Consider the following 13,566-nt stretch of genomic DNA (forward strand, 5'->3'; position numbering starts at 1 on the left):
GTGCTGCTTGCAGTTGTTCACTCCACCTCAAAGCCTGTGACAGATAAGGAGACCCCCCAGCTGTTTGCACACATCTGTATGGTCGTACATCTGGGTTTAGCCCCACTCCCTTGGGTGATGTTCATCTATTACGCCGTAAACCAGCACGTGTGAAATCCTGACACTGGATCACAGACACATGAAACAGAGAACCAAAACGCCTCAGGCCCCTCTCTGGTCTTGCCTAAGCCCACTTTTTTGCCTGCACTTGGGAAAGAGGAAAAGCAGGAGAAAGCACCTGGGGCTGAAAAGGACATAGAAGAAAAACATCCAGGAGCACACCCGGCTGCACTTCCCCTTCCCTAAAAGGAAGCAGCACTGCTGGGTTGGCAGGTAGGAAAGAATCGGCTTCTTCTGCCATAGCAGCACAGAGCTAAGGGAGGCTGGGAAGAGAAGCGCTTCAGCTCTGAGGACCAGCAGCCATTGCAGGCACTCAGTACCCTTGATCACAAGTACAGCACTTGTTTCTAGCAGGACCTATCTTAAAATCCCTTAGGTGGAAGCCCAAGGTATTTTAGACACACTCCAGAAGATGGGCTTGTTGCAATCAAGCCTGTGGTAGCCAAACTAAGTGGTAAGAGGGGGGGGGATAATACTTGAGCACCTCATTCAAGGCAAGAAACCCCTGATTTTAGGAAGATCAACAGGCTCCTCTCTATTTTGTACACAAATACAATCCACTGACTTTTGCCGAAAGGAACCCCGTTCCATATGCCCACTTCAGAAGTAAAAGCTTCTGTCTCAAAATGTTCCCCATTATTACTTGCAGACAATACATAAAATGTTCAAAGTTTCATACCATGGGTTGGAATCAAAGGAAATTGTTGCTTTTTTGTGAATGCCACAGCAAATGCTACATGCAAGAAAAGTCCCAAAGTACTGTTTCCGTTTGTAGTATTTGAGGTTGGATAGTGCCATTGGCTTAGACTTGATGCTTTTTCATCTTATTTTCACCAGCAGCAGATGCTGCCAAGGGTAGATTATTGCTTTGGGAGGAGTTGCGTGTTGGACTTTCCCCAAATGCTACTTGGCTCAAAGAGTGTGTTTGTGTTTAAAAGGAATCATGCTACATAGTGATGCATCGACACTGCATTCTCCCAACACCCGCCACAGTTCATCACCACCTCTGGAAGCCTTTGGGAAACCCAGATGCACTTGTGAATACTGTTTGGTCTCTGTAGCACCAAGCAAAGTCCAATGAAGTAATTTGCTTGAATGGTGGTGGGCAGGGAGGTTCCTGAGTTTGGGAGAAAAAGGCTGTCAGGCTGCTGCATGCTCCTCTTCATGAATCGGATTCCTCCTCCTCCTCTTCCTCCTCCTCTTCCTCTTCGCTGACATGCATTTGCAACTGCAATTTAGTTTGATTGATAGCAGCTTCGTTGTCCATCTGTCCCGTGAGCATGCATAAAATTAAAAACCCCAGTTACTTCAGGACAAAGAATGCAAAACAGAAGCGCCCTCCTATTTGAGAGATGCAACAACATGCATCTTTCCAGTTTACTTGCAGGGTTGCCAAAGCTCATAGGTTCCTGCTTAGCTGTTTCGATTTGTGGAACAGACACTGGTGCCACAGAATACTCGTTCCACACTTGTTTTGTGTGGCAGCAATGACTACATTTGACTCCCTGGGGTCACCAGGGGATGCCAGAAACCGAAAAGGAACAGTTTAAACAACTGTTCCTTTTCAGTTTCTGCCATCCCCTGATGCTACTCCCCACCCCCCACTCCTAGCATGTCAGCAATGCTACCGGGACCATTCAGCTGGCTCAAATCCATTTTGGCACAGGAGGCAGCCTCCTTTCCAGGCAGGGGGAAATAAACACTAAAAGGATTAGTGGATGGTATGTTGCACCTCCTCACCAGCATTCAATCAGGGACAGTTGTCTCTCTTGGCAACCTGACACTGCCTTCCTCCCAAAACAGAACAGCGGGGAACAGGAACTTACGTTCTGATGCTCCTCCATCTCGGTATCGGGAGGTACGGTCATTTTCCCTTCCCTGGCGCTGATCATGGACTGAAGGGCCAACTCTTCCACCTAGAAATGTTTTAAAGAACAGTTAAAGCAGCACAGCCAAAATGTTAACCCCTGCAAGTTCATCCTTCGGCAACCTGGTGCTCTCTCCAGCTGGCACCAATAGAAGTTGGCAGCCCAAAACATCTGGATGGCACCAGGATGACAAAGTCTGTTCTCGTTCACCACCCAAAGTCAGGGGAGATGAGCATGATGCTGGTGAAATAGCTCAGTCGGTAGAGCATGAGACTCCTAATCTCAGGGTTGTGGGTTCAAACCACACACTAGCCAAAAGATTCCTGCTTTGCAGGAGGTCGGACTAGACGGCTCTTTTGGTCCCTTCCAACTCTACAAATTATGATTCTATGAACACCAAAATTCAAATTCTCTAAGCTCTTGGGAGTGTAAAAAGCTGTCTTACACTGTCAGACCATTTGTCCACCTAACTCAGTATTGCCTACACGGAACGGCAGCGGCTCTCCAGAATTTCAGGTAAGGAGTCTTTCCCAGCTGTACCTGGCGATTGAACCTGGAACCTACTGCTTGCAAAGCGGATGTTCTACCAGTGAGCTACAGCCCATTTCCCTGTAGGTAAATTATGCAATTCTCCACCCTAATAAAAAGCAATTTGGCTGGATTCACTAGAAGGTAGGATTATCAAGAAACATAGGAAGAAGAAACAGCTTACAGCAAACATATTCAGGTGCATGGAGTTAGTTAGTCCTGCTCCTTTGAATATAAAGTCATGTTGACATGTTAGTTAGAATGAAGAACAGAAGTAGTGGGTTACAGCAGGTGGAGGAGAAAGAGCTCAAACAGGAACAAACAGAGATACGGGAAGACTGGTAGCTGTAAACAAAATTAAAATTCCCACTTCCAAAGCATTCGAGTTTCATTAAAAAAAAAAAGTCCACAGGGATGGATGTGCAGACAGCATCGCCCAGATTTACAAAACTACTGCATCACAAGGATTAGAAATTTAGGGTCGTAGAATTGTAGTGTTGGAAGGGATTTTTAAAAATAATTACTTTTAAAAGAAAGCTGAATTCCATGCTTGCAATGCACACTTAACAGGCACATGGAATGAAGCCAGCTGTAACTGTCGGTGCCAAAACAATGGCGAGCAAGCATCAGCATAGCATCTAGCACTCTGCACATGCCAGGAAGCTTAAGCTCTAATCTCTTCCGGAAAGTGCATTCCCTAGCTCTCTATTTATAACACTGCCGTGTGTGTGTGTGTGTGTCCCTCCATACCAGAGCCTTAGCACTCAGCTGAAAGCTGTACTAATGCTCCCAAAACCTTGTGGCATTTAAAACAAAAGACAGCAAACAACCGCTCTGGTGCAACACTGGCTGAGCCCTTTTATAGCTACAAGATGCAGAAGAGGAAGCAAACTGTCACACTGCTTGGTCTATGGAGAAATTGCAACTTTGAATAAGCATTCCTTTGTTTAGAAGACCGACGAAAAGCTCACCAGGTTCGGGGAACCTGTAGCCCTCCAGCTGTTGGACTACAACTCCCATCAGCTCTGGCTAGCATGGCCAATAGCCAGGGATGCTGGGAGTTGCAATACAGGAAACTGCTTGATACAGAGTCAAAACATTGGTCCATCTTGCTCAGCATCGTCTACCATGACTGGCAGTGGCTCTCCGGGGTTTCAGACAGGAGTCTCTCTCAGTCCTACCTGGAGATACCGGGGATTGATCTTGAGTACAGTATTCTACCACAAAGCTATGGCCCTTCCCCCCCCCCCCGGAACACCTGCAGAGCCAAAGCTTCTTACTCCTGGGCTACGCACACAAAGCTGTGTTCAGAGCTTTAAAGGAAGCTGTTTTGATGTTAGGTTGGTTACTGTAATGAGCAAGGCTGCCTGATTTACAGCAACTCCCTGTTTAGGGAAGCTTTTAATGTGTGATATTTTAATGTATTTGATTTTTGTTGGAAGCCGCCCAGAGCGGCTGGGGAAATCCAGCCAGATGGGCATAATAATAATAATAATAATAATTATTATTATTGGATTTCTTCTTTGGGGAAGCTTCAAGATGAATCTTACTGTTTTCTCTCTTCCCTCACCCTCACCATCTTGGGGATCTTTGAGAGACTGAAAGACAGCATATAAATATGTAAATGTCTAAATTATTATGTATGCCATAATGTTGGGTAGGACCCATTCAAATGCCAATATTGCCTAGTAAGTAATATTGAGCAATACGGGAATTTTCTTTGAAGAGTGAGCTTCAGGTGGGAGAGAATGAGTGATATTCAATGTGAGCTGTACACAAAATGGATCCATAGAAATCAGTGAACTTAAGGAACTCAAGTCCATTCATTTCAATGGGTCTACTATTGAGTATGACAAAAAGGAATTGTTGCAGGAAGAGGATGCATAGTGCACAAGAGCTCAGGAGAAGGCAGGCCTACCTAAGGGCTCTACTGAAATGAGGAAAAAACAGAGGCCTACTATTGTGAAAACAGAGCTGAATAAAGAGAAGAGGAAGGAAAGGTTTGATGCTTAAGTCACATCCATACCGTACATTTCAAGCACATGACTTCTCCCAAATAATCTTGGGAACTATAGTTTAAGGGCACTAGGAATTGTAGCTCTGTAAATTCTTCTCTTCTCTTTGAGAAGAGAAGACACCCTGAGAAGAGAAGACACCCTGGAAAAGACCCTGATGTTGGGAAAGATGGAGGGCACAAGGAGAAGGGGACGACAGAGGATGAGATGGTTGGACAGTGTTCTTGAAGCTACTAACATGAGTTTGGCCAAACTGCGGGAGGCAGTGGAGGATAGGCGTGCCTGGGCGTGCTCTGGTCCAAGGGGTCACGAAGAGTCGGACACGACTGAACGACTGAACAACAACAAATTCCCAGGATTCTTGGGGGAAGCCATGTACCTGAAATGTATGGTGTGGATATGCCCTTTTTCGCATAAACACATGCATGCTACAGAGGCAAATGAGAACACCCAGAAACATAAAATGGACCCATATAAAACAAATAAAGAGCCCTCCTATGTTAGCCCAAGAACCTCCACCTAACCCAGCATATGCCAATCTGGTGCCCTCCAGTTGCATAGACTGCAACTTTCTCAAGCATGGGATCCTCTGTGACATAGGAGGCTGCCTTATACAGAACCAGGCGCTGGGCCTCTCCAGCTCAGTACTGTACTGTCTATCCTAGGGATGGAGAACTGCAACCCTCCAGGTGACATCAGCCTTCACCTCACACCACCCCTGGCCATTGACCACGATGGCTGGGACTGATGGGGACATCCAACATTTGGGAGGAGGACTACATATGCCCCACCCCGGACCTGAAATAATTCCAATAAGATGCATAATAAAATCTAATACATTTTCACTCAAAAGGAAAGCAGTGCATGGCAGATCCTCTACCACGGCGCTGACCCGTTACAACCAAAGCCTGGGTTCTGCCAGCAAACCCACAGTCGTGGTCACCAAATAAGCCTCATTTTGCATGGGAGAGGGTCAAAAAACCCACCGCCCTGAACTCGCTGACAGCACGTCCCTCCACCCCTGCTGACGGGTTGCACTCGCCAGGCGTTTGCACCAAGAACCCAAACACGGGTTGAGGAAACGCGTGCACACGTGCACCTGCAGACGCACACACCCAATGGCCTAAATTGCATATGCAAATGAACCCCCTTCCCCACTCCACCCCACCCCACCCCCGCAGCAACCATAGAGACAGGCCCAGAAAAGCATCTCCACCCCTCCCCCCTCCAGCTCCTGTTCTTTCAAACCGGCTCCCCCACCCCGACCTTGAGCCGGTTGAGCTGATCGTGCAGTGCCGCCTTGACCCGCAGCAGCGTCTCCTCCTCCTTGCGCAGCTCCTGCAGGCGGCTCAGCATCCTGCTTATGCTGCCGCCGCCGCCACCAACTCAGGCCGCGTGGAGTGATGACGCTACCTTCGTCGCGGCCGCTCGCCTACCCGGAAGGAGGCAGCGCCATCTTGCTTGATGGCGGAAGTGCTCAAAGTTCCACCGGATGGTTACCGCGGCAATCCTTTTCCCCGAATCCCTTTCTATTGGCCGCTCCGCTTTCCGACAGAAAGGGGAGGACCGCCTACGGGATCTCCCATTCTGCACTTCGGGGTGGGCGCGGGCAGGGAGTCACGTCTGCTCCTACTTTAGCGGACCGGTTTACCCATTGCAGCGGCATTTCTCATTGCAAAAGGAAGCGAGGGAAAGAAATTTCTTTTCTGGATCCTCTCCTGCATCTGGATGAGTGGTAGCGCATAACGGAACAGATTCAGCTGGAAAGTTTCCAATTGTGCTATCCTCTTTGTTGTATTTAAAATAGCAAATCTGCAGTTGTAGTAGCCCGATCCCCTTATGTAGCATAGGGTCTGCTAGTGGGGTAAAGGTAAAGGGACCAGTTAGGTCCAGTTGCGGATGACTCTGGAGTTGTGGCGCTCATCTCGCTTTATTGGCTGAGGGATCCGGTGTACAGCTTCTGGGTCATGCGGCCAGCATGACTAAGCCACTTCTGGCGAACCAGAGCAGCACACGGAAATGCCAGCTAGTGGGGTAGAATAGCTTAATATATTGCCATATATTTCACATCTGTCGATTGGTGCCCCTTTGGCTTCAGATAGTACATGAGTAGTCTAAAAATCCCGTGACAATTTTTCATGCCCCTCTAGTGGCTATGGTGGCTTTTACCAGATATCATGTATTTAGTGTATACTCAATTCTGACCAAACTACACCTTGATGCCAGATGTGAAATATATTGGCATTATTGGTACTATTTCTATAGCAATGAACTCTCCTCACTTAAGTTTAAAAATGATTTATAGCCCATCCTTCCATTCTATATATTCAGTGGTCAGGGGCCATCTACAATTATTCCCAGAACATGCAATCAAAACTGCATGTCAACTGCAACCCACTCTGCATCATGTACATAAAAGGAAATCTGATGCAGAATCAGCAGCAACCTTTAAAACAGTCTTTAGTCAAGTGTTTGTGGTATCACATTAAATGCAAGTTGTATTTCCACTTATACCCATTCAAAAGCCCTTTTCAATATTTTATCCCTAGAACTCCCTCCAATGCCCATTCCACACTGATGTAAGTTTTAATGAGTTTGCATCCTAATTAAATCCATCACCTCAAAACTTCCATCTCTCCTTCCCCTCTAATTTTGTTCAGACTCCAAATTCTATCCATTATAACTTGAGGTTTTGTCTGTCAGAATTCTTCTGAAGAGTAACTCACAAGTCCTATCACTCCACTTCAGAAGTTTATGGTGTACTATAAATAACATGGTATCCAAAAAGTATGTTTTGATATGTCTTTATAACACATGCAAATAATCTTAGGCCTCTGGCTCAACCATTCCATAAAAATGTATTCACTGGCTTCTGAATTTCTATTCCATTCTTTCAGGACTGAAGGGCATCAGTGCAAATGATTAGTAAAGACAGCACTCTGGATAGATTTGTTTTTTATTAACTGTAATCCACAGTACAGCCCTTTTCAGCACTGAAGCAGAGAAGTGCCAATGCTTGTCTTATTTATGCTGCAGTTTCCTTCTTTTTAGTTGCAGTTTCCTTCTTTTTAGCTGCAGTCTCCTTCCTTTTAGCTGCAATTTCTGTCTTTTTAGCTGCAGCTGCAGCCTCAACCTTTGCTTTGCCCTTTGCCGCTTTCTCTTCTCTGAGCTTGTGCTGTAGGTAAAAATTAAGATGGTTATACTCCGCCAAGTTTTGAAAACAGGAAATCCAATTTCAATCCAATTTTTACCCCACTTACATTCTTAGCATGGCGCAAAATGGTGTTGCGTCTCATAGTCTTCGCATATGGATTCAGTTTAATCATAACTCTCAAATTCTTCAGTGGATTCTTCTTAAGAACTCTGCGGTGAATCTTTTTCCTGCAGAAGGTGGTTGGATGAGTACATAGCACTTTTATTTATAGCTCAGTCACCACCACCACCATGCAGTCCAGATGGGTTAGGTTATATACAGCTCCATAACATTAACAAAAAGGATTCCTAAGCTCTGTTAGGATGCCAAACACAGATACTAGGGAGAGAATCTGTGTGCAGCAACTAGAAAAATACTGCTACACAGTATGACAGAATGCAAGATTCAAATCTAAAATTCCCCCTTGAAGCTTCATTTCCCCTTATCTGTGTTCCAGAAAACATCCAGTGTGTCTCACTTGCAGCAGTACTTAAGCACTACTATATAAGTTGAAAATTCTTTTAATCTTTTTTTTTTTTAAAAAAAAGAAAATTTAAAACAAACACTAACTTTGGTGCACGGAGGGCCTTCTGGATCTCTTGGCTTTTCAAGATTCTTCCAAGATCTGTATTGGTCATCTTGTGCATTGGCAGGCTGCATTTAAATACAGGCATGTTAGTTTTAGCACTGAGAACTCTCTCACACAAATACATTTCATCTCCTTTTAGTTACTGATGAGTAAATATTACAAGTAGCACTCATTATTTGCATGAGCGCCCTTCCATTTGTTGTAAGTAGGCCTGGGCAGAATTCCAAATGGCAGAGTACAAAATATGACAATTTCTCACTCAAATAGGGCAACCTCAATCATGCACAACCATGCTTCTACCATCCCCTACCCCAACTGGGATTTGAACCCATCTCCACTACTGTATTTCCTACAGCCCTTCCTCACCCAAGCCAATGCCTTGGGGAAGTGGGAGCCATCCACTGTCTGCCACCCTCTCCTTGATAAGGTGTTTTTCGGCCTGAAAAGGAGGCATCAAGGAGGAATGGAAACTATTATGGGATTTTCCAGTGAGCATCCTGAACAGTCACCAAGCCCACTACAATAATTGAAACTCCCAATTTATTTGCAGGGCAAACAACACTTCTAACCACTAGTGAGGCCAAAACAAATCCAACCAGAACATAAAAACAAGCTTACTTGTAGTCACTCTTCAGTGTGGCTGGCTTACGCCAGGTGCCATACAAGTCATCCAACTTGCGGAAAGCACTTTCAGTCCAAATGCAGAAACGTCCAACATGGCCACCAGGAGCAAGTCTTAAAAGGTTCAACTTGTTGACATCAAGGAGGGTGATCCCTGTTAGATAAGAGCACAGTTTATGTGTTTTAAGTACACCTGTTCACTATTCTGATTAATGAATTGTTTTCTTACTGCCTAATACATTAGACCTAGAAAATAAAAGGGAACACGATGCGGCTCTTAACCATATTCCCACCTAAAGATTCATCCTCAATCTGGGTAGTCAGAACCTCCACCAAATCATGTGTTTCATAAACACGGACCAATGAAGTGGAATATCATCATTTTTTACACCCCTCCAGCCTACAACCTCCCTCATGCATCTTGCATAGTAATTCAAAAGCTACCTGGGATGTTCCTGAAAGCTTTTATGATGCCATTGTCCTCATTGTAAATAATGCAGGGTCCCCTGCGCTGGATGCGGCGGCGGTTCCTCATTTTTCCCTTGCCTGCACGCATACGCTGGGAGGCATAGACCTGGGTGGAAACAAACATTTTGTGTAAAAGCCAAGTAACAACTGTGCCTCTGCAACTCAGAACTTCACAATCATCACTGTTCATCTGAAACACGGACCAGTGAAAAATTCATCATTTTGCAGAAGCAACAGTAATCAGACTGCTGAATGCTTTTATCTATAAGAAGCTTCCCAAAAAAGTTATTGGATTAAACACACACACTCCTCTACCATCCCTGATTTTTGCAGTCAACACTCAGCACACCTTTTTGATATCATTCCAGGCTTTCAGCTTCTTAAGCAGTAGAACAGCTTCCTTTGTTTTCTTGTAGCCCTCGACTTTGTCTTCAACCACCAGAGGAAGTTCTGGAATCTCCTCAATGCGGTGGCCTGTTAAGATAGGACATTTTAGATTTTAGTGCACACTGACAAATAAACAACCACCACAATTAAATGTCTGGGTTCATTAACGAACACCAAGAATAGCAAAAAAAAAAAAAAACCTGCACTCTAAGCCTGTTAACCTGAAAACATCTGGAGTTACAGGCTCTGTAAAAGGTGCTCTATTTCCTATAAACGTGGGCTATAAATACAAACTTCCCAAAATTACAACTATGTCACATTTAGTAAGTACATTAATGGCACTACATAAAACAACATACTTGCCTTTGGACAGAACAAGTGCCGGAAGGGATGAAGCTGCCAGAGCAGAGCAGATGGCATAGCGCTTCTGAGGTACGTTCACCCTACGATGCCAGCGTCGCCAAGTCTTGGTTGGGGCAAACATGCGACCTCCACGACACATCTATTTGTCAAGTGTAAAGGATGGAACCAAAGTATATTCTTGTGGAAGATCCACCCCCTCTTTCAGTCTTGCTCAGAGTTAGCTGATCATCAACCATCTGTAACAGCCTAATGACAGCAGGCAACTGTCACTGTATACAGAGTAAGGCGCAAATTACGACATCATGGCAAGTATGATCCCTCTATTTCTAACCAGTTTCTAGACACACAACACATCCTATCACAATGCTGGTAATAAATCATTATATTTCAATTGATTAGCTCTTGAGGACATAATCAGAAAGGGCAGCCAGTCAAGGATACATTGCCAAAAGCACCCTGGCCAGATCGATGAGTTCCACCTCCACGAACCCTTGGGATACGAGCGACAGCTCTTCCAGTACCCCAAGATTCAGCACTGGTCTGATGACCTGAAAAGAAAAGAAGCATGCCATTAAATAATTACCGATCATCATGTTCTATGTCATTTTACTGAAGATGTTAACAGCCAACATCAGAACTTCCACTGATATCACAAAGCTCAAAAACACGGACCAATGAAGTGGAATGTCATCATTTCAGCAAGGTATATATTTATTTTTATGCTATACGGATGAGTTTTTAAACTGACTTGAATTAACAAGCCAGTCAGGTTTTCAGAAATTATATCCCAAAAGCTTTTTTAAAAAATAAGATGAGTATCTTACAATTTTCAATCCATAAGTAATCCCAGTGGTATTGGAACAACTCTTACCTGCAAGTTCGCTGACAGCATAGGGTTGCCTGTTGTTTTTCCGCAAGTTGGTATGAACAAAGTTCACAATATCTGGACGAATTGGAGCTTTAAACACAGCAGGCATAGTGACATTTTTACCCGAAGCTTCTCCCTTTTCGGAATATACCGAAACTAAAGGACGGGTACAAGCCTGGGGGTGGGAAGAGAAGCAAAATATCAAATACAAGCAACTGGTGTTATTGCAGTTCAGCGATAGCACAAATATTGCTCAGTTTCAGAAAGTCGTCAGCTCAACGGCAACAGCAAGTGGACAGCAGGCTACTGCCCCTGAAGACCGGATAGGACGCAAATTACAACATCATAGCAATATGTGCACTCATGCAATATAATGCATTCTTGCACCTTAACATAAAAATGTGTTATGTTAAATAAAGAAAGAACATAGAGTGAAAGTATTTTGGCTTATTTTTTAGACTCTCAGATGTCAGGGATTGAGAACCTGTAGCCCTCTAGATTGTCCATAGAATGCAATTCCTGTCCACTACTCAGGTCTTCTACTGCACTGCTATGAAACTGTTGGATCTGCTGACCACTTAAGCAAGTTACAGAAGACAATGTAGGCAGTTTTCCTCCACATTCCAAATACATATACTGTACTACTTTGAACAAACAAAAGTCAAGCTGCCATGGATAGTCTTGTTTTCTCATCTGATTTTTAAAATCATTTTGTAGTTTTAGACTATTTGTGGCTTGTTTTTAATCCTTTAAAAAAGTATTCTATTATAATTTCAGCATCCAGTTTCCCTCACTTGCCAAATGCATGCCTCTGAAAGTCTGACAAACAAGGTTAAAAAACAGCTACTGTACTTTTTATCCTCCCCTGCCACATGCAACTGGTATTCAGAGGCATATTCTGTCTGAACATGCGAGGTTCAATTTAGCCATCAAGAATATAGTATTTAACACACAGCATTGATAAGCCCATTTTGCATGAATTAATCTAACACTTTTAACCTCTAATGGGTAATATTAATGATGAAACATACGGGCCAGTGTAGAGACTGCAAAGAGCAGAGACTGAACTAGAGTCCTGGTGCAAATTTTAGGGAAGCTGCAACACTCTCAACATCAGCTGCACTTAGAAGTTCTATAGTATTGTTGCTATTAACAATTTTCATAAATATTTACATCATTTAAGTTATATGTATGGTTTCTAGACATTATACGGCCAATGGCGAAGTTAGAAAAATTGAAAGTTTTTGGGAAAACTGGAACATAGGCAATACAGTACTTATTTTACTGTTTCAACTACAATGTGTCATATGTAACTCAGTGCAATTAATTTTATATGCTGTCAGACACATGTATTTAAAAAAGCATGTAGCAATTCAATGCATGTTTATTGGATTTAATGGTGTCTACTCACAGGTAGAATGAAAGCCCAAGTATAAACATGCTGGCTTGGTAAATGCAAATTTCCAGCAAAATACACAGTGTCTTAAATGAAAGGTGCTGCACTCTATCCTACAAGCATAGGATAATTTGTCATCTGAGAGGCGGGTGGTGGTGGTTGTAAATTGATATAAAACCCAGAAATTTCTGAGTGTTAAAAAAAAATGTATTACTGAAACAGTCCTCTCACGAAGACGGCAGCACCTTTGGGGAGCTCAGAAGCATTTGGAACTAGAAATACAGTACTGTATATACGTCTACAGCAGACGGGAGGGGGCGGAATGTGCCCTTCTCCAGTTGCTGCTGGGCCCCAAATCCCAGCCAATGTGGTGAATAGTCAGGAACGGACTCCAGCACGACCCTCTTCTGCTGCCGTAGATCCGCATTGCCGCGCATCTTTAAGCGATGAAAGCTATGTCTCTTGCGCTCGGGTGCTGATCGCCAATTTTCCGCTGTGGGAACAGGATCCCGGACTAGGCCGGCCACCGACTCTTCCATTTGTGTGACTTAAAATTAAAGTCCCTCAATCCAATGAGCAGTGGTTGGGAGAGAGGGAAAAACGAGGCGCCAAAGTGGGGGGGAAATTCCCTTTCAGGCCTTCGCATCTCCATCATTATTGGCTCTAGGCTGCGTCCCTCTTTCCTAGCTAAAGGCCCTCCCTCAGGCCGCGGTCGGTGGGAGCGGGGAGGAAGACAAGAGAGCCAGGCAGCCACCGGAGCGGGCACTGGGCCTGCCCTCCCGAGCTAGCCAGGCCTCCACGCGGCGGCTCCTCCGCTCCAAAATGGCGCCCGGCCGGCCTGTAACGCCGCTTCTCCCCTCCGCACCGTCCGGCTTATTCCCATTCTTCTTCTCTTCCTCCTCCTTTCCGCCCACCATGGCGGCCTCCCCGCGACAACTCTGCCTCCCCAGCCTCACCTCCGGCAGAGCCCCCGGCCCCTTCCCTGCTCACCATGATGGCGACTAGCGGAGGAGCCCCTCACGCTGGCTTCTCTCACCAACTCGGCCCCGACCGGAAAAGGAAGGACTGCTCGCGGCCGCTCCTCTTTTGCTTCTTGCGCACCTTTCCGCAC

At 44.9% G+C, this 13,566-nt stretch overlaps 2 protein-coding genes and 5 non-coding genes across 7 annotated transcripts; all 7 read right to left on the bottom strand.

The window, feature by feature from the left end:
* Positions 1-778: 778 nt before the first annotated feature.
* SNAPC5 (small nuclear RNA activating complex polypeptide 5) lies at positions 779-5,982 on the bottom strand. Its single transcript, XM_033167994.1, has 3 exons — positions 5,837-5,982; positions 1,986-2,075; positions 779-1,426 (listed from the first exon to the last, which is right to left on the bottom strand). Exons 1-3 carry the CDS (start codon positions 5,924-5,926, stop codon positions 1,322-1,324), a joined length of 285 nt encoding a protein of 94 aa, XP_033023885.1. The 5' UTR covers positions 5,927-5,982; the 3' UTR covers positions 779-1,321.
* A 1,526-nt stretch (positions 5,983-7,508) lies between these two features.
* RPL4 (ribosomal protein L4) lies at positions 7,509-13,566 on the bottom strand. The gene is made up of 10 exons (XM_033166439.1): positions 13,446-13,566; positions 11,063-11,234; positions 10,633-10,739; positions 10,192-10,330; positions 9,791-9,915; positions 9,418-9,547; positions 8,971-9,127; positions 8,334-8,417; positions 7,831-7,951; positions 7,509-7,745 (listed from the first exon to the last, which is right to left on the bottom strand). The coding sequence occupies exons 1-10, from the start codon at positions 13,446-13,448 to the stop codon at positions 7,596-7,598; spliced, it is 1,188 nt and encodes a 395-aa protein (XP_033022330.1). The 5' UTR covers positions 13,449-13,566; the 3' UTR covers positions 7,509-7,595.
* On the bottom strand, positions 9,290-9,360 carry LOC117057228. Its single transcript, XR_004427813.1, has one exon. It is a non-coding gene; the product is annotated as a small nucleolar RNA SNORD18 (small nucleolar RNA).
* On the bottom strand, positions 9,600-9,667 carry LOC117057229. Its single transcript, XR_004427814.1, has one exon. It is a non-coding gene; the product is annotated as a small nucleolar RNA SNORD18 (small nucleolar RNA).
* LOC117057230 lies at positions 10,400-10,499 on the bottom strand. Its single transcript, XR_004427815.1, has one exon. It is a non-coding gene; the product is annotated as a small nucleolar RNA SNORD16 (small nucleolar RNA).
* Positions 10,819-10,890, bottom strand: LOC117057227. The gene has a single exon (XR_004427812.1). It is a non-coding gene; the product is annotated as a small nucleolar RNA SNORD18 (small nucleolar RNA).
* On the bottom strand, positions 11,310-11,410 carry LOC117057231. Its single transcript, XR_004427816.1, has one exon. It is a non-coding gene; the product is annotated as a small nucleolar RNA SNORD16 (small nucleolar RNA).

The sequence above is a fragment of the Lacerta agilis genome, chromosome 13, assembly GCF_009819535.1.
Source record: "Lacerta agilis isolate rLacAgi1 chromosome 13, rLacAgi1.pri, whole genome shotgun sequence".
Taxonomy (NCBI): domain Eukaryota; kingdom Metazoa; phylum Chordata; class Lepidosauria; order Squamata; family Lacertidae; genus Lacerta; species Lacerta agilis.

What these genes read in the sequence shown, in the direction of transcription:
- SNAPC5 (XM_033167994.1), bottom strand. Translation starts at nt 5,926, where the DNA reads ATGCTGAGCCGCCTGCAGGAGCTGCGCAAGGAGGAGGAGACGCTGCTG. An exon ending in ATCAGCTCAACCGGCTCAAG is followed by an intron (nt 2,076 to 5,836) that starts GTCGGGGTGGGG and finishes AAACATTTCTAG; the next exon opens with GTGGAAGAGTTGGCCCTTCA. An exon ending in AGATGGAGGAGCATCAGAAC is followed by an intron (nt 1,427 to 1,985) that starts GTAAGTTCCTGT and finishes CTCACGGGACAG; the next exon opens with ATGGACAACGAAGCTGCTAT.
- RPL4 (XM_033166439.1), bottom strand. An exon ending in AGCTTTCAGGAACATCCCAG is followed by an intron (nt 9,128 to 9,417) that starts GTAGCTTTTGAA and finishes CTTATCTAACAG; the next exon opens with GGATCACCCTCCTTGATGTC. An exon ending in AAGGCCCTCCGTGCACCAAA is followed by an intron (nt 7,952 to 8,333) that starts GTTAGTGTTTGT and finishes CACCTTCTGCAG; the next exon opens with GAAAAAGATTCACCGCAGAG.